The sequence below is a fragment of the Oncorhynchus gorbuscha genome, linkage group LG01 (assembly GCF_021184085.1).
Source record: "Oncorhynchus gorbuscha isolate QuinsamMale2020 ecotype Even-year linkage group LG01, OgorEven_v1.0, whole genome shotgun sequence".
NCBI classification, from domain to species: domain Eukaryota; kingdom Metazoa; phylum Chordata; class Actinopteri; order Salmoniformes; family Salmonidae; genus Oncorhynchus; species Oncorhynchus gorbuscha.
In genome coordinates this window covers 78,157,329-78,182,462 of record NC_060173.1, presented here as the reverse complement: position 1 = coordinate 78,182,462, position 25,134 = coordinate 78,157,329, and the positions used below count along the sequence as shown (strand labels likewise).

The 25,134-nt window shown below is 41.3% G+C and overlaps 2 protein-coding genes across 2 annotated transcripts in view; one reads left to right on the top strand and one right to left on the bottom strand.

Moving 5' to 3' along the window:
- Window positions 1-1,004: 1,004 nt before the first annotated feature.
- Window positions 1,005-5,664, bottom strand: zgc:172182 (coiled-coil domain-containing protein 89). Its single transcript, XM_046333160.1, has 7 exons — window positions 5,354-5,664; window positions 3,929-4,401; window positions 3,674-3,804; window positions 3,457-3,593; window positions 3,286-3,362; window positions 2,681-2,780; window positions 1,005-2,110 (listed from the first exon to the last, which is right to left on the bottom strand). The coding sequence occupies exons 1-7, from the start codon at window positions 5,411-5,413 to the stop codon at window positions 2,024-2,026; spliced, it is 1,065 nt and encodes a 354-aa protein (XP_046189116.1). The 5' UTR covers window positions 5,414-5,664; the 3' UTR covers window positions 1,005-2,023.
- Window positions 5,665-7,073: 1,409 nt separating this feature from the next.
- Window positions 7,074-25,134, top strand: part of lrp2a (low density lipoprotein receptor-related protein 2a) — a 68,451-nt gene continuing 50,390 nt past the window's right edge. The window contains 13 exon segments of the mRNA XM_046361026.1: window positions 7,074-7,216; window positions 15,612-15,719; window positions 15,961-16,083; window positions 16,287-16,403; window positions 17,171-17,281; window positions 18,520-18,633; window positions 18,928-19,044; window positions 19,712-19,855; window positions 19,957-20,076; window positions 20,200-20,328; window positions 20,852-21,021; window positions 22,059-22,282; window positions 24,848-25,054. Of these exon segments, the coding sequence (XP_046216982.1) occupies window positions 7,108-7,216; window positions 15,612-15,719; window positions 15,961-16,083; window positions 16,287-16,403; window positions 17,171-17,281; window positions 18,520-18,633; window positions 18,928-19,044; window positions 19,712-19,855; window positions 19,957-20,076; window positions 20,200-20,328; window positions 20,852-21,021; window positions 22,059-22,282; window positions 24,848-25,054 (1,793 nt within the window). The 5' untranslated portion in view covers window positions 7,074-7,107.

The window sequence follows — 25,134 nt, the reverse complement described above, 5'->3', positions numbered from 1 at the left end:
GATATTGCTGCCAGTAAGATTGCATCAAAATCAACCATTTATTGGATCATCAAGAACTTCAAGGAGAGTGGTTCAATTGTTGTGAAGAAGGCTTCAGGGACCCAAGAAAGTCCAGCAAGTCCCAGGACCGTCTCCTAAAGTTGATTTAATGGCGGGATCAGGGCACCACCAGTACAGAGCTTGCTCAGGAATGGCAGCAGGCAGGTGAGAGTGCATCTGCACGCGCAGTGAGGCGACGACTTTTGGAGGATGGCCTGATGTCAAGGGCAGCAAAGAAGCCACTTCTCTCCAGGAAAAACATCAGGGGCAGACTGATGTTACCAACACATCCTCAGAGAGCAATTCCTCTCAACCATCCAGGAACAGTTTGGTGACGAACAATGCCCTTATCAGCATTATGGAGCACCTTGCCATAAGGCAAAAGTGATAACTAAGTGGCTCGGGCAACAAAACATTGATATTTTGTGTCCATGGCCAGGAAATTCCCCAGACCTTAATCCCATTGAGAACGTGTGGTTAACCGTCAAGAGGCACTCGCCGGACAAACAAAAACCCACAAATTCTCACAAACTCCAAGCATTTGATTATTCAAGAATGGGCTGCCATCAGTCAGGATGTGGCCCAGAAGTTAATTGACAGCATGCCAGGGCGGATTGCAGAGGTCTTGAAAAAGAATGGTCAAAACTGCAAATATTGACTCTTTGCATCAACTTCATGTAATTGTCAATAAAAGCCTTTGACACTTAAGAAATGCTTGTAATTATATTTCAGTATTCCATAATAACATCTGACAAAAATATCTAAAGACACTGAAGCAGCAAACTTTGTGGAAATTAACATTTGGGTCATTCTCAAAACTTTTGGCCATGACTGTATATAAACTTCTGACCCACTGGGAATGTGATGAAAGAAATAACAGCTGAAATAAAATCTCTCTCTACTATTAATTCTGACATTTCACATTATTAAAATGAAGTGGTGATCCTAACTGACCTAAGACAGGGATTTTTTTTACTAGGATTAAATGTCAGGAATTGTGGGAAACTGAGTTTAAATACATTTGGCTAAGGTGTATGTAAACTTCAGACTTCAACTGCATATAGTTGTCAATAATTTATCATGAGAATAATTAGCCAGGTAACATCAACACGTTCAAGTCTGATAAATAACAACGTTCCAATGGTCAAAAGCACACACACACACACACACACACACACACACACACACACACACACACACACACACACACACACACACACACACACACACACACACACACACACACACACACACACACACACACACACACAGCCTGTACTGCCCTCTTGTGATAGAGATGTAAACTAAGCCAGAATTATCACATGGCTCCTCCTTATAAAAGTTACAGTGCACCATCTCTTTTAAACTTTCAGCCATATTCACCATGTTGGGTTCTGACGCTGCTGCACCGGGGCTCTGCAAGCTCTTAAGCCAGGGTTTAATACCCTAAAAGCATTCAGCAGAGCCCCAGACGCTCTCTCCACACTTGCCTGGGGACCAAACGGAAGAATTTCTAAATCCACCGTCTGGGACATTTCAGTGTTTGTGTTTGAAATGGTCCTCTCAGGACCGCTACAAGCCTGGATGTTGGATAAAATTAAATTTGAACTTTCTCTACCAGTTGTCTGCATGGTTAGTCATTATGTAGGAATGTATTCAAAACAATATATCTACTAGAAATTATAATTAATCAAAATTTTCAAAGCGCAGGTAGTATGTTCAGATTTCTATCACATGAAGCATGTGCACACAATGTAAATACACCGAACAAAAACATAAACTCAACATGCAACAATTTCAATGATTTTACTGGGTTACAGTTCATTTAAAGAAATCTGTCAATTGAAAGTAATTTATTAGGCCATAATCTATGGATTTCACATGACTGTGCATGGGCACAGCCATGGGTGGGCCTGGGAAAGAAGCAAATTCATACTCTTATCTTATTACATCAGTGAATGGGTGGATGGAATGGTAGGTAGTCTTAGCCAATCATATGGCGCAGGTTGGCATTTAACTCCTTTTCCTTTTCAAGTAGGTCGTTGCTGTGGTTTTTATAGGCTTCAAAATCCTATGAAATAATTGTATACAATTGAGCATGAAAGAACTTCTATAGCAGCTCTTTTGCAATATTGCAATGTCAGTTTATCCCAATGATTTATATATACACTAGATGACTAATTAGACGGTGGTGTGTTGAAGACACCGTGCCTCCATCTTGGCACTCCCCCAACATTGTACAAAAATATTTTGGAAGCTATAGAAATGCATTTATTAATGTCTACATTCGTTTTTATCACATGTATTTTATTACAAACACCTTCATGGATACTTTTAAATTATATTTTATGAGATAAACATAAAATAGAAACAAATTGAAAAACATTTTATTTAAAGTATACATTTAAGAGTTGACTAATTGTACTGTCCCCACTACAACAAAAAATACGTAAATATATTTAATTTTTGTCCTTCATACATTTAATTGAAATACTGTAGAATTCCATTGATTCCTTGCTATGGAGGACTGGGGAGTGCAATATGGCCGACCGGTGTCTTCAAAGCCTCTCAATCGCCAATACATAGCATTATCAATCCAGGTTTTATATACATCATTGTTTTTTCCCACATTTCAACTAACCTTCTTCAGCTTGTTGCAAGTGTTCACAGACTGATCAAGAGCATGCTGGAGTTCTCTGACTTTCAAATTAGTGTTCACCACAGCTGCCTCTCTTTCAAACCTAAAGCAGAGACATATTTAATATACAGACTGTACATTATATGTGCCACTATTGGACTGCATTTTAAAGGCCCAGTGCAGCCGTTTAAAAAAAATCTCAATATCAAATCATTTCTGGGTAAAAATTAAGTACCTTAATGTGATTGTTTTCAGTCAAAATCATCAAAAATAACCAGAAATAGCTTCTTAGCAAGAGCAATTTCACAAGCAAGAATTTGACTAGGACTGTCTGGGATTTTTATTTTTTATTTCACCTTTATTTAACCAGGTAGGCTAGTTGAGAACAAGTTCTCATTTGCAACTGCGACCTGGCCAAGATAAAGCATAGCAGTGTGAACAGACAACACATGGCATGAGAGAGGAGAGATTTGGAACACTCTTACTGTTCTATTCTTCTGAACTAATTTACCACAGTATTATAACTTCATAGTGTGGAAATATATATATATATCTATATATAAAAAATCACATTTTTGACTGCACTGGGCCTTTAAACCATTATATACCTTTCTTCTGCAGCAGCCCTGTTTTTTTCCACCTCTTGCCTTTTTGTCTCCAACTGCTGGATTTCCACCTGTTTATCCTTTCAAAAGGCAGAAATATTATGAATTAGATTAACTGCTTCCATTTGTAGTTAAAACTGCTATTCTGTTTTAAAAAACGATGTTATGCATTACCTGTATTAGTTTCCCCCTTTTCATCGAGAGATCCAAGAATTTGTCTTTTTCCTTGGCCAAGACCTCCATTTTTTTCTGCATCTCTGTCCCTTTCAATGAATCATTTTCTCTTGCTTTTTTAAGCTGTTGATCAAGTTCTGGTCAAGAGACATCAGAAAAGTGGTCAGAAAAGTGGTCATATTTGTTTTGGGAAACAGAATTATACAGCCAAACTCACCTGTGCACATCTCCACTGCATTGCTCAGCTGTCTTTGAGCATCATGCAATTCACCTTGTAAGGACGCCTCCTTAGTATGATGGAGATCCATGAGCCCTTTAAGTTTGGTCTTGAACCCAGTTGTTTTTCCCCTGTTGGGAAAAAATATATACCTATTGTTATAACACTCCTACATTGAACAATCGGATGAAGTCCGTCTACATTCACTAAATGCAGCCATCAATTTAAATAGAAAAACAAATGGTACATTCTTACTGATATTCATTATCAAGACTTCGATGTTGCTCAGCAAGGTCTCTCAGTTCTTGTGTTAGTTTCAAAACAACTGCTTCTTTGTCTTGTAAGTCTTTAGAGAAAAGTTTATCGTTCTCTTCCTGAAGTCGTTCGTTCTCCTGTTTTAGTTTGGCATTCTGTCTTTTGTACTCGTCCTTGAAATGTATCAGCTCCTGATGGTTGGCTGCCAGATCCATAAACCTTTGCTCTAACTGCATGGATCTCTTCTTTTCCTTGTCAAGTTCGGTCTGTACGTCTGCTCTCAGGTCTTCTAACTCAGAGTTGATCCTCTCCAGAGCCTGACAACGAAGAAGCATGTCGTCTGCTCTTTGTTTCAAAATGCAAATCAAACTCGATTGCTCGTCTATCCTTGACCGCAGCATCCCTGACTCCGTCCTCTCTTCCAGGGAAAGGCCACGCAGTTTCTCCAAAGACTTGTGGACATCGTCCATGTCCTGGAGGAGAAAAATAAGTCATGTGAAATGTACAGTGGGGCAAAAAAGTATTTAGTCAGCCACCAATTGTGCAAGTTCTCCCACTTAAAAAGATGAGAGAGGCCTGTAATTTTCATCATAGGTACACTTCAACTATGACAGACAAAATAAGAAAAAAAATCCAGAAAATCACATTGTAGGAATTTTAATTAATTTATTTGCAAATTATGGTGGAAAACGAAATGGTCTATATAGTAACAATCTGCGTTTTGATCTTCATTTAAGGTTAGGCATGAGGTTACCCGTGTGGTTCGGGTTAAGGCTACCTTTAAAATCCCATTTTAAGAAGAATATTGTTTTAATAGGCGTGGTAACTAGTGACGACCATGTCTACTCTACTCTCTGTGGCACATCCAGCCGATCATCCAAGAACCCCAACTAACATGTAGAGTTGCACAACATGCATTTTACACGAACCAAAATGTTATGTTATGTTATGTTGACCCCCCCCCTTCCAAACCAAAGTTTCCTTCCAACCTCGCGTCCCTGCTGTCACCAACATTGCAACATTTTACTTCCACTGAGACTCAAGTTCCACGAGAAAACAATTTGCTTCCAATCATTTGTAACATTGTAGCAAACATATACCGTCTGCAAGTGCAAGCAACCTGGAGCAAGTGAACAGCAGATAATCAGTCTCAGTCAATTAGCTAGCTATACATTATTCATTGCAATGCAATCTTGTTTTAATTCTAAGGAAATTAAACGTATATTCCCATAAGATTGGCCATGCGGACTTCAGATATCCACACACACAGGTGGCTAAATAATGCAAAACAAAGCGTGCTTTACTGCTAATGTTGACGAGTAAGTTAAATGGTTAACGTTAGCTAGCTAGCTACAGTAGCTTGTATCTGGCAGAGCCGGACGTCGACGTTTCTTGAAATGATAATAACCTGGTAACGTTTCTTACCTGTTTGGTCTCTCTTATCATCTTCCTTAAGTCTTTTGGACTTCTGTGGGGTGATGCCATGTCGACTGCCTTTAGAAAAAGGTATACGAGCTTCGAGATGCGTAAATCAGTATCGTTCACTTAACGCTACTACTTCAACGAGTCTTTTACAACCGGTCTTGTCCGAGAGCCGCAAAGTTTCAGCTGTTGCTACTGGCAACTGTCATTTCAGTTGCCTACCCGAAACCATTTTCTCCCCTCCCATCTTTACATTTCATCGCACCATTTCTTAGTGAGCGGTGGCACACACCAACATTAATCATGTTTGACCAGAATTGTTACATTTATAATAACGTAGTTGATTTTGTATGTATTTATTTGGCTAATTGGCTTGTGCCAAAAGACATGAGCCATGGAATTATACAGCTCGACACAAATGCACAAGGGAAATGGAAAAGGGAATCCATGTTGCATTGTTCGGAAGTGTTGCAGATGAAACATTAAACGGTGCGCCGCAGGTGGAATCTCCTCCTCTGCACCACATGATGGGGCTGCTGCGCCTCTCATAAGTGGGTTTGCATGCTACACATCGAAACGTGAGGCCCATCTAAAGTGGTTCGCAAACATGGTCCCAGACCCAATCCTTCGTTATTTCCGTAACACCAATATTTAAAAGCAATGTATACAAATAGATAGATATCGAGGAGTACAAAAACAATAGCATGTATTAGGCTATGCATGATACCCAGCACATCAAAACCTGATTGTTTTACGAAAAGGAGCGAAAGTGCAAGGCTTGAGGCACAGTTTATATTTCAAATCAAACCATTTTGGGACATTCAATTGACTTATTGGGTGAAACCTTTCTTGTAGACCTAAAGTATGTGCTTATTAGGCAGTCATTTACAGGATTAAATAGTGATCCACTTTGCAGGCCTATATTTATTGATTAGTCGATTTCATCTTTTTTTTGGCCATTTATCATGATCTGGGCCTTGAAATGATGATCCTGCCCCAGTGCCCCCTCATGTAATTGAGGCGAGCCTTGACCCCGGTGTATTCCCGTACCAACACACCAAGGTCACCCTGAAGCTGAATAACGTTGAGTCCTTTCAGTCAGAACAAAAAACAACATTCAACAATGCTCTGGCAACAACATAACCTATAATTGATTCGTTTATTTTTACTCTTATGACAAATAATTGTCTTATTCATTTTAGACATCATTCACTGGATGTGAAAGATCATGTGAGCATGGTAGAAGAAGAGCAACAGTTGTGTTTCTTATTTGCCTGCTGCTGAGTTAATCAAATAGGCTACTAAATAAATAGTAAATAGATAAACAGTAAATAAATACATGTTTAAGACCTAGGGCATAAATCTTTCAATTCAGCATTGTACAAAATAAAGGTTTGAGGGAATTATTTGCGAATGGGCTATTTTAGGCTAACCCATGTTGTTTTGATTTACATCGAGAGAAATTATTATAGATGTTTAGACAACAAAATGCTGCGTTATTATTTAACTAATGTTGCCACCATTAGGGCCTACCTAGCTGTCTGATGGACAAATCACGTGTAGATGAGACACCCCGGGCAATGGAATTATGCAGATTCCAGGGCGCGCGGTTTAAGGGTTTTATCAGCAGGGCCAGGGTTGGGGGAGCGACCGTCTCTGGCTTTGTGTACGCCCCTTTTCATCAACTAGCGGGACAAAAAAGAGAGAGGCAAGCAACAGCATCTCAGTCCCTAGAGCACCTCCATCTGCCCGGCTTCATGAGGAGCTGGACGGACCAGCCGGGACCCAGCATCAGAATGTGGAGAGCAGTACTTCCAAAACTTGTTGTTATATTGATTTTCTGTACTTTCCGCTGTCATTCACAAGGTAAGAGTATCCTAAACTCATCACCTCATTGTGAACCTGCTGATAGTTGTTTGTGTAGCCTATATCTGCCCTTGATTAGAAAATGTCAACCACTTGTACATAGACACCAATAACCCCTATCTGGTAGAGTGGCCTGATTTGTAGTTATTGGGGTTAGTAGTCATCTAATTTGGCTATCTATAAGTCAAAAACAAGCTATTTAGCCATGTTTGTACAATGCTTGGCCAATTTTAAGTGCTAGGCACTAGCGGTTAAAGCATTGGGCCAGTAAGTAACTGAAAGCTCTCTGGTTCGAATACCTAAGCCAACAAGGTGACAAATCTGTTGATGTGCTCTTAAGCAAGACATTTAACCCTATTTTGCTCCAGGGCCACAGTACTACTACGGCTGACCTGTAAAACAACACATTTCACTGCACCTGTTCAGTGTATGTGACAAAACATACATTTATATTTTTATAAAGTGATGTGCACTTTCTATATAAAAAAATCTGAATTTATTTTGTCAAATCTTACCAACTCCTTGGCCAGTTATTTCCCCAGCACTACACATATTTTTTTTGCAACCAATAAATACAGAATTAATTAAATTGAATTTACAATATTTGACTTATTTAACAAAACTATTCCACTCTGAACATTATTAAAGCTTGTATTGAGCACAAAGCCTGCCTCAGACCGATTTGAAGATCTCTCTTGGAGAACTTTTGCCTGAGCTTTGTCGTTGCTAGGTAACAGAAGTGAGCATGTGACTTGCAGACAATCTGTGTGGACTGCAAGCTACTGGTACAAATCTTATTCAGCGGAACTCAACGGCTTGCCTAGTGCAAACCTCTATAGATGATAACTAATTATATAGCCTTAATTCAAGGACCCATTTTCCTTAAAATGTTGTAGAAACTAGTCATACACCTTGTTTGATAGATCTGGAATGCTGTTATCTTTGTCTCTTGCATACTAGAGTAGCCTATACCCTACTGCTCAAATTGTAATCTGCTTTCTTTTTGCTCAACCCTTAGTATGTAATCTCCTTAGTGTGAATCAAGCAACTAATTACGCTGCAGCTGCTGCTGCTGCTGAAAGTGACTATTTCTACCTAAGCAACAACATGCAAAAGAGTGTATGTAAACTTCAAGGGGAAAGTTCTTACAACCTCACATGGAACCATCCCAGGCTAAATAGGCTGTATGTTTCTTCTTTATTTATTTTTTATAGCTGCATTGCACTATAAAGGCTACTGTACATTCCAAGGCAATACAAAATAAGAAAGTATGACAAAATAAAAAATCTATAAAAAACACATATCTCAATCAAATGTAATAATTGAAATTATCCAGTGGCATTTTTTTAGTCCATAATATAGAAGTGATCTCTACAAGCTGAGGCTATGAGCATGGTCTTCGCCAGAATTAATTATAATATTGAATCAAATCAGGGCTTTGCCAGCGTTTTCATGTTAGTAATTAGGAGGCTTGTCCCTTAGAAATGAACAATGATGTGCCAAAATATTTTGTGTCATCGTAGTTTTAAAAAGACATCGAAGTCAACAGGTAATCAAAGTCGTCTGTTTCAGTATATACCATGTTTTAACTGCATCGACTAGCAACAGGCCTCATGCACATCCTGCATCTTTTGCAGTTTTGCATCATGGCACTTGTTGATCTCCTCAGAAATTTGAGGCAGGAATGGTTGATTTAATCCAGATTTATCCAGCATGCGTTTGAGAGGAAATGACAAAAAGGGCCTTGGAGGACAGGTTACTTTCTCTAATCCATTGAGCCTAATTTCTGCTGGGTCCTCCAGGGATAGTGTTCACAATCATTTTTGCCCTGTCAAAGTTTCTCCAAAGCTGGGGCACCAGGTAGCCTAGTGGTTAGCGCGTTGGGACAGAAACCCGCAAGTTGTTGGATTGAATCCCCAAGCCGACAAGGTAAAAATCTGTCATTCTGCCCCTGAACAAGGCAGTTAACCCACTGTTCCCCGGTAGGCCGTCATTGTAAATAAGAATTTGTTCTTAACTGACTTGCCTAGTTAAATAAAGGTTAAATGTAATTTTAAAAAAGCTAATGTGGCTCAACTTGATGATCATTTAATGTGTGACAGACAGTCTTTTGTGGCTTATTATCAAGAGGCTTTAAAAGTGTTGTAAAACGCCTGTGTTGAAATAATGGTTAGTGTGACACACTTGTAGGGTGATTTAATGTTACAATAATAGGTAACAAAATGAACTGGACTTGGTGGCAAGCATTTCGCTACACCCGTAATAACATCTGCTAAATATGTGTATGTGACTGATACAATTTGATTTGATTGTGGCCGTTCAAAACATGTTTTTGCAGGTTAATTGCTTGAATATTGGGGCTAAATGCCTTTCAAACCTCAATCATTTGCCAAACAACCTTGGTCATTCAGGATCTTGTGAAAAACAAGCGTGATTTATTTCGAAAAAATACATACAATTAACTAGGATGAACAAGATGTTCAATGTGTCACACACGTGATCTAGTACAGGGGGATATGGGGTTGACTAATTAACATTTCCCCCTACTAACTCAAATAGGTGTTTTCAGTTGCTCACATTCATTGAGCCTAACCTATTATTAGTTAATTTTGTTTTATAGCACTACAAAAAAAACACTTGCGGGTTGCTGTTGAAGTTTTACAAGGCACAGAAAACCTTGGCCAGCATGTGTGTGCTAAATCTTAAAGATGCTGCGGCCTTTTCCGGTCTAAATCCATGAGCAACGTTAACGCTGTACTGGAAAGGGGAACAGAAGTTAGCACAGTTGACTCAAATGAAGGACTAATCCTTTCCCATTATACAGCAGTTTCAACCCAGGTCCCAGACTGTTATGTGATGCATAGGGTGCAAGGTTTAGGCTAACAATGCTCATGTTGTGTTGAGTGACAGTTTGTCAGAGGCAGTGCGAACAAAACCATTTGACCTCCTGCAGAAGTGCAGTGTAACATCTCCATCTCTGTTGCTTTTTTTTCTCCAAATCTAGCCTTACAAATTTGTTAAAACGTTATACAAGTTTTTTTCAGGTTAGAATTAGAAGTACAGCTTCATTCCTCACTCACTATTTCTTGCCTCCTTTTGTACCCATGCCAATACCAAACTCCATTGGGCTTTTCTCTGTTTTGTGTGTGGCAGCAAGAGCCAAAGTCAGTTGTTCAGCAATTGACTGCATTCTGTTGAATTGATTTCCATATGAAATGGAGCAGGAGCACTTCGCTCTAACAGCATGGAAGGATCCAGCGCTCTGCGCTGCCAGCCGTTTTCTAGACACACATTCAGAGAGTGCGAGGGGACGCATAAAAACAAGGCGGTTTTGATGAAAGACGCTACAACTCTCTCAGGGCCCCCACATGATTGGAAAGAGATGTTTTTGGGAAGGGGGGGGGGTTCAGTTAAACTTGTGTTTTTTTGTAGGAAGCTATACTGTATTCTGCATTCTGCTATCCCTCTCCATAGTCCATTTGGCGTGGTGACACTTCCAGTTATGAGGTTGAAGCCCTGCTGGCTCTTCCATTGTGCCATTGTGATTTCACAGTGGGGTCTGAGGCATTGGCAGGCTTCATTCTAATGAAAATTCCTCTGCTGCTCCTCTTTGTTTGGCAGTAGTAGGGCGCCCTTATCTTTCTCTGTGGATAGTGTGGGGTTCTCGCCTGCTGTGGGTTTAAGATGGCTAATTACAAAAGATGTGGTCAGAGGGAGGGACAAAAAGAAAACACCAAACTAAACAAAACAGGCTAAACAAAGACACTAACGAAAAAGTACCAATCCTTAGACACCACATTCTTAAGAGCTTATTTGCATCATTTTGGCCACTTTTCTCTTAACTTTATTTTAAAAGTAATTGACTGACATAGTCAAATTGCCCCTATTTTGATCATTGTTATTACATTTTGGCTTTAAAAAACAACAACTATTTACCAATTTATTCCTGAAGGAATAGTTAGTCAAATAACTTTAAAAAAAACTATGGCTGAATGTAAGAGCAGCTCACATTCATTTAAAAGTCCACTTTAGTCTGCCAGTCACCTTTCCCAGAACTGATACTGTCAGGAAACACTGGCTTCATTTGAATGTCTCAGAAGATTGGTTTCCCTTTGGCAAAGGTTGTTGAAAGCTGTTAACCTAATGCATAGCAGACAGGGATTATGAACAGGGATTATGAACATCGCCATTGTTGCTAGGAGGCCTCAGGAGTGTCCTTCCTCTGAACTTGAAGTCCATTGTTGCTAGGAGGCCTCAGGAGTGTCTTTCCTCTGAACTTGAAGTCCATTGTTGCTAGGAGGCCTCAGGAGTGTCCTTCCTCTGAACTTGAAGTCCATTGTTGCTAGGAGGCCTCGGGAGTGTCCTTCCTCTGAACTTGAAGTCCATTGTTGCTAGGAGGCCTCAGGAGTGTCCTTCCTCTGAACTTGAAGTCCATTGTTGCTAGGAGGCCTCAGGAGTCCTTCCTCTGAACTTGAAGTCCATTGATGCTTAAAGACACTTAATATTTTGCTCTTTTGAAAAATATGTTGGTTTGTTATGTTGATAAGCCGATGGACATTGATATGCAATCCTACTTGTGGGTCAAGCAAGGAGTGAACATGGTTTTATTTGTCTGATATCTACAATACATTGTCAAATATGACATATTCAGAGTTGATCTTATAATGATCATAATGGCATTGAGCATTAGACCACTGAATGTCTGTTCAGCGGTACAGAGATAAACCCAAATGTCTTTCAGTGGTGTCACTGTGCCGCTCCGATACTGTATGCACCGTTTGTCTTACCTGCATGTTACAGATGATGCTGAAACCTCCCGAATCATTTCCTCCCAACAAAGGCACTCTTTGAGCTAATGGGGAAGCAATTTTATCATTAGTAAACTGAGCAGGAAAAAAGCTTGCTTCTCCATTGGCTGCTGAATTAGTTAAATATGAAGCCCCTTTGGCTGGCGTAGTTTAAAAGCAGTTTGGTGGTGTCGGCTAATTAATCTGAGACCAGACCTCATGATATGAGATGCCCCTCACAATGCTTTTAGCACAGTCGTGACCCCACAACTGAAGTGGAAGTGAGTCATCTTTGAAGAGCACATTACATGAAAGAGATGATCAACTTCTGGCTCGCCTTTAATAAAGTGCCTGCTCGCACAACATTTGTCAACTGAATGGGCTGAGGTTTTCCAAGTCAATTTGTTACGTTGTATGTCTGTTTGACGAGGAAGGAACATTTCCCTTGGCTTTTGGCGTTTGGTCCAGTACTGGTCATATTGGAAGTGCTCTTTTTTCACCTGTCGGCGGTAAATGCTAGAGGTCGACTGATTATGATTTTTCGACGCCGATGCCAATTATTGGATAACCCAAAAAAGCCGATACCGATTAATCGGCCGATTTTAAAATTTATTATTACAACAATTCTGAATGAACACTTATTTTAACTTAACATAATACATCAATAAAATCAATTTAGACTCAAATAAATAATGAAACATGTTCAATTTGGTTTAAATAATGCAAAAACAAAGTGTTGGAGAATGATAGGAATTATAGGACTATTTCTCTCTATACCATTTGAATTTCATATACCTTTGACTATTGGATGTTCTTTTGGGCACTTTATTATTGCCAGTGTAACAGTATAGCTTCCGTCCCTCTCCTCGCTCCTCCCTGGGCTCGAACCAGGAACACATCGACAGCAGCCACCCTCGAAGCAGCGTTACCCATTGCTCCACAAAAGCCGTGGCTCTGCAAGGGGAACAACCACTCCAAGTCTCAGAGCGAGTGACGTTTGAAATGCTATTAGCACGCACCCCGCTAACTAGCTAGCCATTTCACATCGGTTATACCAGCCTAATCTCGGGAGTTGATAGGCTTGAAGTCATAAACAGTAGAACTATCATCTCGAAAACAAGATGTTTATTCTTTCAGTGAAATACGAAACCGTTCCGTATTTTATCTAAAGGGTGGCATCCATCAGTCTAAATATTCCTGTTACATTGCACAACCTTCAATGTTATGTCATAATGACATAAAATTCTGGCAAATTAGGCTGCCCAAACTGTTGCATATACACTGACTCTGCGTGCAATGAACACAAGAGAACTGTGACACAATTTCACCTGGTTAATATTGCCTGCTAACCTGGATTTATTTTAGCTAAATCTGCAGGTTTAAAAATATATACTTCTGTGTATTGATTTTAAGAAAGGCATTGATTTTTATGGTTTGGTACACATTGGAGCAACGATACGCACCGCATCGATTATATGCAACGCAGGACACGTTAGATAAACTAGTAATATCATCAACCATGTGTAGTTAACTAGTGATTATGATTGATTGATTGACTGTTTTTTATAAGATAAGTTTAATGCTAGCTTACAACTTACCTTGGCTTCTATTGCATTCGCGTAACAGGCAGGCTCCTCGTGGAGTGCAATATAATCAGGTGGTTAGAGCATTGGACTAGTTAACTGTAAGGTTGCAAGATTGAATCCTCCGAGCTGACAAGGTGAAAATCTGTCGTTCTGCCCCTGAACGAGGCAGTTAACCCAACGTTCCTAGGCCGTCATTGAAAATAAGAATGTTTTCTTAACTGACTTGCCTAGTTAAATAAAGATTAAATAAAGGTGTACAAAATAAATTGGCCAAATTGGTGCCCAAAAATACAGATTTCCGATTGTTATGAAAACTTGAAATCGTCCCTAATTATTTGGCCATTCCGATGAATCGGTCGACCTCTAGTAAATGCTTTGCCAGACTTGTTCTTTAATTAAGTAGGCAGACTCTTAATGTCAGTGTCCAACAATTCCATCTTGTCCTTGAATAGCTCCTGGAACCTAGAACCTGTGCAACCGTCGCCGTATCAGTTTATGTTTATTTTAAATGAGAAGAAGACGGAAAAGGCAGTAGTTTCCCAAGAGATTCAAATTTATCAGCACAAGATCAAAGGATGACATCATACCAATGCTTACTTCAGTGCCTTTTCTCATGAAAGCTCATGTTTAGCGTTAGGCCTAGATGGGTGTTGGCCCGGATTGAAAATCATTTTTCTCGTACAAAATTGTCCAGTAGCTATATTTTCAACAGGTCGGTTTCTTTTTGTTTGCAATGGACCACTGTCTTCTTGTTTTGAATGTCCTTATCATGGAACATGCTCCTATGCCATTGGAATTTGAAGTCGTCTGTTGATATCTGGAGTGGGAGAGAAGCACCACGTGAAAGGTTGTGCTAGTAGAAACCCAATGCACATGCTGACTGGTGATGGCACAGCTAGCTGATGCAATGGAAATAGCTGATTACTTGCATATTTGCTTCTAGGAGTCACAATACATGCATAACATATGATTGATGGATATCGCCCATTGACACGTTTATGTTATGTGAAAACCGATCATGAATCGGTATCCAAAAATCTTACCGCCAATGTTTGGAAATGTAATGTTGTTTAAAATATATATATGTTTGTGTTTTGTGTGTAATTTGATTGGTCGGATGGCAGTGTTTGATTTATAGATTGGAAATAAAACAGAGGGGTATTTGTATTACTGGTTATATTTCTCAGTGTTGTTTGTTTCTCGAACAATGTCTTCAGTTTGTTTTGCAACTGAGGTGTTGACGCAATGTCAAACCCTTCACTTCGGCACATATTTGACCAAGCAGGGACTGTGATTCAAGGTAGTCGATAAGACACTGTAGACCACCAACCACAGACATGCACCACCAACCACCACCTTGCATCTCCCCCAGCAAAGAATTTGGGCTTAAGGGTTGCGGTACCACCTGGTACCACTATTTATCCCAATTACATTTCCGACAAGGAACAGCATGCACCATAAATCAGGTTGTCAGAGAGAGACAATGAGAATTGTACATTCCAATTCGGACGGGTCTGACGGAGCGCTCTGCCTCTGAACTATGTTGCTTCAGTGGATATCTCCTGGAAAACGTCAGGGAAGGTAGAGTGGGGGTACCTTATCTCCTCAGATGCCACTCAGTGAGAACATCAAAAGGAAGCTTGGGATGAGTGTGCTGAGGGTTGTGTAACTGTTTTGAGGATGGCTGGCACGCTCATCTCCAGTCCCTGTCGATGCTGTTAACACCATGCTTCATCAATTAGAGACATTCCCAAACGCACCCAACACGGTTTAGATGTTTTGATAAGAGACACAAAGAGTTCCTACTATTTATTGGGCTAACTATAGAAGAGAGGAAAAATTTGACAGGAAATTATTTCTTATTTCTGACCTAGTTTAGAAATACACATGATCAAGATCATGAAGAATTATGCACCTGGGGACGGAAGGTATTACAAAATAGGATTTGAGAATTGGTCTAAAATATGGAATGAAGATAACTTTGAAAGTTAACTTTAGTAATATTGTGTCTCCTGTATGAAGGTTGTGAGACGGGGCAGTTCCGGTGTGGGACAGGCCGATGCATCCCACAGCACTGGCATTGTGATGGAACGTTAGACTGTGTAGACGATTCTGATGAAGCTGACTGCCGTGAGTAACTTATTCCCTTACAGTGGACTGGGCTGAACACTGACCCTCTCCCTTTACACTTTAACAGGATTTGTCCCATTTACTCACGTTTCCCTGTTAAAGAGCAGCAAAAGCGTTGCTTCGTATAAGCATCTCGTGTAAGAATCAACTGGCGTTGTCTTACTTAGACCTTCACCTACGTATTGAGTGTTGTTGCTGAGAGTGTGGAGACTAATATTGGATGTGCTGTGTGTGTCCACAGCCCTTGTAACATGCGATGAGAGTCATTTCCAGTGCTTGAGTGACGGGGAGTGTGTCCCAGATGTCTGGGTTTGTGACGACGAAGAGGACTGTGAGGACGGCTCAGATGAGAGACACCACTGTCGTAAGTTCTCACACTTTCTACAATAGAGGAGATCAATACACAAGTACTGTGTAGACCATACAGTGTACAACCTATTTTATTTAGAATTTTCACCAGTGTGACAGGTGCCACCAAATGTTAACCCAAAAATCAATGACAAAGGCAATTAAGGGGTTAGAGAAATGCTACACTTGTGGTTAAGTTGATCCTCAATCTCTCTGCAGCTGGTAGGATGTGCTCCAGTGGGCAGTTCAGCTGCACCAATGGGGCCTGCATCCCAGGGGAGTACAGGTGTGACCGGCTGCCCGACTGCTCCGACGGGGCTGACGAGAGAGACTGCCGTAAGTTCCCCAGTGTGGCTTTACTTACCTTCTTCCCTCAGGCTCCTGTGGCATTTTAATCAATTTGTAAGATTAAGAGGCTTGCTGACTGACAGAATGGCCACAATATGCTTTTTGTTGTCAGAGGTTGATTGCAGATTCCTTGGGGATTAGTCAAGCTGAAGTTCAGCTGCTATTCCATTATTGTGCCGAAATGTTAGACTCACAGCACTGCACACTTTGGTCATCTCACAATGGCAGAAAAAAAAGCCAAGGCTGTTTGTGGCGCTAATAGAAAACTTACTGTAAGTGTTTTATCCTCCCATTAGCTTTTAGCATTTTTTACAGGCCGAGCCTTTTTGCCATAATTACGTACAAAGCTTTATATTTCAGAGGTGAATTGTCAACGTGACTTCATGGGGGAGCATTTAAGGGTATATTTTCTACTGTTAATGAGATTAAAAGGGGGTTAGAGCTGCCAACGCAGCAGCTAAGTTAATGATCTGCTAGCAGCAGACTGTTACATTTGGCTAATTGCATAGTTGTGTTAGCACTTGAGTACTTGAGAACTGTATATAGGAATGCGTTAAGACTACTGACATTTGAGAAATTTCATGTTTGAGAAATGTTTAAGACTAGTAGAGACATTTCACATTTGAAAGGGAAAGCATTATGCACCTCTTTGAGGAAATGATTTGATGCTTATTCCTGATGTTCTTTGAATATTCCACATATGGGTTTGTTCTATGTCAGTCTGGTATGATTTGCCATGTTTATTTCCCTCGCAGACTACCCTGAGTGTACAGAGATGAGGTGTGCCAACAGTGCCTGTTATAACCGGACCCAGCACTGTGATCAGGTCATGGACTGCCGTGACGGGTCAGACGAGGCGAACTGCAGTAAGTGTTCACTTCTGGCCGTGACTAGGGCTGTTACGGGGACCGTATTACCGCCACATTGCTGGTCACGAGTCGTGACGGCAGTCAAATTCCACGTGACCGTTTAGTCACGGTAATTACGATTCTCCAAGCTCTGATGCTGCTGATGGTCATTAGTAGCCTACCAAGCTTGCTAACTGCCTGGTACTCCGCACACTATTGTCCCTCTAATCACATCAATGCAAATGTATTCGACAATCTAATCATACACTTCATTAGAGCCCTTGAGCTCATGTTGCGCTACATTTCTATAGGCTATGTATTTGCGTGAGAAAACAGAGTGATGGCCTCTACTAAAAAGAGGATCCCTTCATCTTTCTATAGGCTAGGCCTACTATATTTATTTCTCAGCTTTCCTAATGTTAAGCACATTGCTTCTCTTTAAAACAGGAGTATAGCCTACCTGGCTGGCATGAACATGAACCACGGGAAAAGGGTTCTTCATTCTCTATTTAAGTGCATAGATTACATGTATTTTGTTCTGCTGCCTCTATTTCGAGACAGGTGCATGATAATGGTGAATTATAACTAAAAACACATTTCACACATATATTATTTTGTATATGTAAAGACAAGATTAAATCAAGAATAGTGTGATGGGTGACAATATTAGCTTATCACTTGTGATTGATGCCCAGCTTAAGGCAAACAGCGCATCTTTTTTCCTTTCTATTTTCATTCAGCTTTGTTCATTTGTGTTCTTCATACGATAAAACAATATAAAATAATGCCACGGAATTCTAAGCAAATCTTGTCTGCTAAATTAACTAGTGTTGCCCACAGCCATATGGCATAGCCAGATCAGGACCTAACATGAGAACAACTCAGACAATGCTATTCTGATCTTTTGAAATAGACTACATAGACCTGTCTAAAATAAATAATGGATTTATTGTTATGGTGTAGGCTATATTACGTGGATTTATTCGACTTTAAAAAAAAAATGTAGATGTTCCAAAGGTCTGCATCAGTGTGTGAAAGCCAGGAGATGCTAAATGTGTTTATGTTAATTAACGGTCACTTACCGTGAGACCAGCAGTTATCTGCTTGACAATCGCCGGCTGACAAAATTGTATGACCGCTGTGACGCATGACCACATATTTAACCAGGCCCTCGTCCGGTCAGTGCAGCAGGAGTAAGATGAAAAACGGACACATACAGACAGTCACTGAAGGGGTTTTGTGTCTGTTTTATTCAGCACAGCACTGCAGCAGTGGCCTGTTCCAATGCGGAAACGGAGAGTGTGTCCCTCAACGCTATGTCTGTGACCATGACGACGACTGTGGAGACAGGAGTGATGAACAGAGCTGCAGTGCGTACCTCTACCCTCCTCGCACCACTACTGCTATCTGTCAACCCATAGTCTGCACCTCTAATCTTAACTCCTCACCCAGATAGTTTCTCCCCCTAATTTGGACTCAATCTGACCTTTTTGATGTGCTTCTCTCTCTCTCTCTCTCTCTCTCTCTCTCTCTCTCTCTCTCTCTCTCTCTCTCTCTCTCTCTCTCTCTCTCTCTCTCTCTCTCTCTCTCTCTCTCTCTCTCTCTCTCTCTCTCACTCGCTCTCACTCGCTCTCTCTCTTTTCTCTCGCCCTCCCTCCATGTAGCCTATCCGGCTTGCAGAGGGAGCTACTTCACGTGCCCCAGCGGTCGCTGTGTTCACCAGGTCTGGCTTTGTGATGGGGAAGACGACTGTGAAGACAATGCAGATGAGAAAGGCTGTGGTATGGATGCTACAGAGTGACAGCTCCCCTTCTTCTTGACACATTTCTAATATTGGACCCAAAACCCTGACAAAGAAACAGTAAGCGGGTTCAGTAGAAGCACACTTGAAGGAGTGAGAAACACTGCTTTGTCGAAACCCGATTCACCTCTGGTCTCCGTGGTTGGTATGGGCTAGGCTCTGTGCTCCTTAAAGTGTGGTAGTCAAATCCCTCTTTGATCGCTCACTCCTCCAAAAGAGCTTTAGAATTCTTCAAAAGATATTCAAGTTACGGGAGTTAGTGTCCTTGCCTGTTTTTAAGACTCTGATCGACAACACAGTTTGCGATCGCCGCAGTTGTTTCTAATCTTGAATCGTGTCTGTAACTTGTGACGCTTTTGTGTGTATTTTGTATTTTACTTTCTATTTTTACACGCTGCTATTTCCCTGTTTTGCCTTCTTGTCACTACGCCCTCGCAAAAGAGGTTTTTAACCTCAATGTGTCTTACCTGGTTAAATAAAGGTTAAATATATTTATATATATATATTTTTTTTCCTCCTCACACAAAGAGTGTTTTTGGAGAATGGGCTGCAGAATCCTCCAATAATGCTGTCTTCAATGCATACCTCACACATGGTTGCTGTTTTCTCAAAGCAAGCCAATGAAGATGACTTTGTTCTCTCTGCAGACTCTGTATCACGCGAGTGCTATCCTGGAGAATGGCCCTGTCCATCCTCAGGCCTGTGTATCCCAATGGACCAACTGTGTGATGGGACAGCCCAATGTCCAGATGGAGAGGATGAGGCCAACACCACTGCTGGACGCAATTGCAGTCAGTGACAATACAATCAGTTTAAAGTGCATGCGCTCACACACATACGTCATTTTGAGAAGTGACATTGGGAGTCATGTGTGTCTGTCTGTGATGGTCAGGTATCTGGAGGTGTGCTTCTCTGAGCTGTGAGCATCGCTGTCATGCGTCTCCTGAGGGAGGAACCTGCTCATGTCCTTCTGGGTATACTGTCAACAACAATAACAGCCGCTCTTGTATTGGTAAATACGGTTAAATTCACTCCGTTACAGTACATTGAAAGAACTGTAATCGCAGGCTACTAGAGGTAGAATATTGGATGTGTGCCTTGAATTATTCCGTTTTTTTCTTATTTCATTGTGAAGACTTTGACGACTGTCAGATGTGGGGCGTCTGCGACCAGCTCTGTGAAGACCGGATGGGAACCCACCGCTGCAGCTGTCGAGAGGGTTATTTCCTGGAGCAGCACCGATACTGCAGAGCTAACACCTCAAGTGAGTGGCCAGTGTTGAGCTTCAATATACTTCAACATATCAAAGTCATTCCTGCTGGCTAGAGGCCCTCAGCCCCTCCACCCAGCCTCCCGTCTGCCAGCCTCTGTCCGCCTGCTCTGCTTTCTGGTGCATTGTTGCACACTGAGTTATTTCTGCCAGTCGTTTGTGTCTGTGGACCCCCTGACTTTGAAGCCAGCAGCAAGGAGGGATTTGCTGTGTTAATAATACAGATCAAATTATTTTGACCATTTGGGTTTCTAAAAATGACATCAAATGAAAAATCTTACTAAAGGTATTCAAATTATAAGATTTGAATCAACCCAATAGTATGGCTTCAAAACTGACAGACTAAAATGTATTTTTATTTATTTTCTGTTTTCCACTGCTGTGTAAATGAATGAATGATTATACAGTATATACAGTTAAAAAACAACTGCTTAAACAGCATATGACAGGTGTTTATACGAGATGATGAAATGTTTGAGCATGTTGTCTTACGGATTGCCTTGCCTACTGTCTGTAGCTAGTGTAGCCTCGCTGGTGTTCTCCAATGGCCAAGACCTGCTGATTGGTGACATCCATGGACACAGCTCTCGCACCCTGGTCCATTCCCAGAACAGAGGAGTCCCTGTCGGGGTGGACTTCCACTACCTCCTCAATAGAGTCTTCTGGACGGATACTATTCAGAACAAGGTAATACTGGCATTAAAATACTTCACATGAGTGGTTCCTGTGCATCAGTGCATCGTTAGAATTACATGTACAGTGGACCGTAGTTACAGTCCACAGGATAGAAAGGCTTATTGTTTGAGGAAATGCTTGAGTTGTACAGGAACCTGTACCCCCCCCCCCTCAAAGGAGAGGGAATACTTTGTCAGATCTGTTAAGATACCGCCAATGTTAATACTGTACAAATGGTAGACCTGCCGGCTCTCAAATGGCTGGGTCATAATGAAGGGGAAGTAGGTTGGAAATGGAATCCAGAATGTCTAATCTGGAAAACTGTCTGATATGCTGGTACGATGTTCGCATAGCTCAGTGTAATTTTTGCAACCCGATCGTGTTCAAAGTAATCGTGCAGTATTTGTTTTCACCGAGTCCACCCTGTTATATGCATTCTTTGGCCAGCTCAAAGGGCTTTGTTCAGCATCTTGGCTTCTGTATGGTTTGAACCCCAGCCATGAGGCTGAAAAGCAGGGACATACCAGCAGTGGGGTATCTGTGTAGATCAGTCACCTCCATGGTGGAATGTCAGCATATTTAAATTGGGGGGAACCACAAACAGGCCATGTGAACGTACTAGGAAGGTTAAACTAGCAGACTACTTCCACATATTCAGTTTCTCTTTAAACAGGTCAGCTGAAAATCCTGCTTTTTAGACGTCTGGGTCTTGTTTCAAACGAGCCAGAGCTGTAAAGAGCACTATCCCTTCTGAGGTGCCAAGGCTTCAAGCCTGAGAAACTGGTGCCATCTTGGAATCAGTAGGGTAGAGGTTTCACAATACTATCCGACAACACCGCTCAAATGCTACTAGACAGACAAGATGGAAGTCAGACAAGCAACCAAAGCCCAGCCTTAATGACAGTAATTTCCTTCCCATATTGAGGTATTATGGTGACATATCCCTGTTTTTCGGACTGTCTCTTTTTATTTCATATCTCCGTGAATTTCCGGAGCCTTAACCACCAAAGAGCTAATCTCTTAGCAACAATGCTTTCTTTTGTGGCCAGGTGTTTTCGGTGGATATGGACGGTTCCAATATGCAGGTGATTTTAAATGTATCAGTTGACTACCCAGAGAACCTAGCCGTGGACTGGGTGAACAATAAGCTGTATGTGGTGGAGGCCAGCGTCAACCGGATTGACATGGTGGACTTTGACGGGAATAACCGGGTGACGCTGATCGCAGAGAATCTGGGAAACCCCAGAGGGCTGGCCGTGGACCCAACTGTGGGGTGAGTCGGGGGGACCTCCTCTATCCTCCATCCCTCTATCTATCTGTCTCTCTCTCATGCTGTACCGGTAGGGAGTAATGAGTGTGTTCGATTCGCAGATTTTCCTGGCGGATTAGTGAGCAGTATTAAAAGTGATGAGCCTCATTGTAATCCAATAGTGTGGTTCCAGAGTGGAGCCTGGGCCAGGTGGCTACAGGTGAATTGGGAAGTGAGGCTAAATGTACACACTTGTTCTACCTCGGTGGGATTTAGGGCTGGCCCTCCTGTAAGGCCGGGAACAAAGACAGTGGAGGATGTGTCTGTTTCAAATTCAATTAAAAAAGGAAATCCGCTTATGTATCACCTTTTGTTGAGTTGCAGTCCTGGTCGTTTTATAGCTAAAAGGATGGATAACTTTGCTGCTATGGAATCCAGTTCACCGATGTTCAGTATTGCATCCAGTGCATGAATCAAATCAAATTGTATTTGTCACATGCTTCGTAGACAAGCTTCGTAGTCTACACGTAGGTGCAGACGAACAGTGAAATGCTTGCTTACGGGTACTTTTTCAACAATGCAGGAGTTCAAAATAAGATTTTTTTAAATCAAATAAAAAATGTAAATGGTGAAATGAGGACACAGTGGAAAAAATAAAGACTAAAAATAACATGGCTATACACCGAGTGAACAAAACATTAAGAACACCTGCTCTTTCCATGACAGACTGACCAGGTGAATCCAAGTGAAAGCTATGATCCCTTATTGATGTCACTTGTTAAATCCACTTTAATCAGTGTAGATGAGGGGAGGAGACGGGTTAAAAGAAGGACTTTTAAGCTTTGAGACAATTCAGACATGGATTGCCTTGAAAGATTTAAGTGCCTTTGAACAGGGTATGGTAGTAGGTGCCAGGTGTGCCGGTTTGTGTCAAGAACTGCATCGCTGATGGGGTTTTTCACGCTCAACAGTTTCCCGTGTGTATCAAGAATGGGCCATCACCCAAAGGACATCCTGCCAACTTGACACAACTATGAGAAGCATTGGAGACAACATGGGCCAGCATCCCTGTGGACACCTTGTCCATGCCAAGACAAATTGAGTCTGTTCTGAGGGCAAAAGGGGGTGCAACTCAATATTAGGAAGGTGTTCCTAATGTTTTTTACACTCAGTGTATTTAGGGAGTAGAAAATATCATGGCTATATATACAGGGATTACCAGTACCAGTCGATATGCAGGGGTACGAGGTGTGTGAGTGTGTGAGATTGTGGCGTCAGTATGCATTTGTGTGCATGTTTTGTTTGTGTGGGTGTAGGTACAGTTGAAGTTGGAAGTTTACATACACCTCAGCCAAATACATTTAAACTCTGTTTTTCCACAATTTCTGACATTTAATCAGAGTAAAACTTCTCTGTATTATATCTTTGTTCCATGTGCAGTTGCAAACCGTAGTCTGGCTTTTTTTATGGCGGTTTTGGAGCAGTGGCTTCTTCCTTGCTGAGCTGCCTTTCAGGTTATGTCGATATAGGACTTGTTTTACTGTGGATATAGATACTTTTGTACCTGTTTCCTCCATCATCTTCACAAGGTCCTTTGCTGTTGTTCTGGGATTGATTTGCACTTTTCGCACCAAAGTATGTTCATCTCTAGGAGACAGAACGTGTCTCCTTCCTGAGCGGTATGATGGCTGCGTGGTCCCATGGAGTTTAAACTTGCGTACTATTGTTTGTACAGATGAACGTGGTACCTTCAGGCGTTTGGAAATTGCTCCCAAGGATGAACCAGACTTGTGAAGGTCTACAAAAACATTTCTGAGGTCTTGGCTGATTTCTTTTGATTTTCCCATGATGTCAAACGAAGAGGCACTGAGTTTGAAGATAAACCTTGAAATACATCCACAGGTACACCTCCAATTGACTCAAATGATGTCAATTAGCCTATCAGAAAAAGCCATGACATTCTAAAGCCATGACATAATTTTCTGGAATTTTCCAAGCTGTTTAAAGGCACAGTCAACTTAGTGTATGTAAACTTCTGACCCACTGGAATTGTGATACAGTGAATTATAAGTGAAATAATCTGTCTGTAAACAATTGTTGGAAAAATGACTTGTGTCATGCACGAAGTAGATGTCCTAACTGACTTGCCAAAACCATAGTTTGCTTACAAGACATTTGTGGAGTGGTTGAAAACGAGTTTTAATGACTCCAACCTAAGTGTATGTAAACTTCCGACTTCAACTGTATTGTGTGTGTATGTTAGGGTGTAAGTGTAATTAAGTATATTTCGGTAGAGTCCAGTGTGTGTGAGTATAGAGTCAGTGCAAGAGAGTTAGTGCAAGAAAGGGTCCATGCAGGTAGTCTGGGTATTCATTTCATTAGCTATTTATCATTCTTGTCTTGTGGCTTGGGGGTAGAAGCTGTTCAGGGTCCTGTTGGTTCTCGACTTGGTGCACTGGTACTACTTGCCATGCGGTAGCAGAGAGAACAGTCTGTGGCTTAGGTGTCTGGAGTCTTTGACCATTTTTGGGCAACCTACTGTACTGTTAACCCGTACCTAATCTGTGCCAAAACACATTTTCTTCACAGGTTCCTGTTCTTCTCAGACTGGGACTCTCTGAATGGAGAGCCAGGTTTGGAGCGGGCTTACATGGATGGCACCAATCGCTATGGGATCATCAGGACTAAATTGGGCTGGCCAGCAGGGATCACACTGGATATTGACGCTAAGCGAGTCTACTGGGTCGACAGCCGCTACGACTATATTGAAACCACCACATATGATGGGCTTCATAGGTAAGCATACCAGATATGTTCCTTATGAAAGGGTTCAAATGTGATGTTTTTTGGCCAAATGTCTGGAGAGACCAAATGTA

Bases quoted from the DNA above. Each gene is read 5' to 3' on its own strand.
- zgc:172182 (XM_046333160.1), bottom strand. From the start codon at position 5,413: ATGGCATCACCCCACAGAAGTCCAAAAGACTTAAGGAAGATGATAAGA. The intron at 3,363-3,456 runs GTAATGCATAAC...GCCTTTTGAAAG, and splicing joins AAAGGGGGAAACTAATACAG to GATAAACAGGTGGAAATCCA. The intron at 2,111-2,680 runs GTTAGTTGAAAT...ATTATTTCATAG, and splicing joins CTTGCAACAAGCTGAAGAAG to GATTTTGAAGCCTATAAAAA.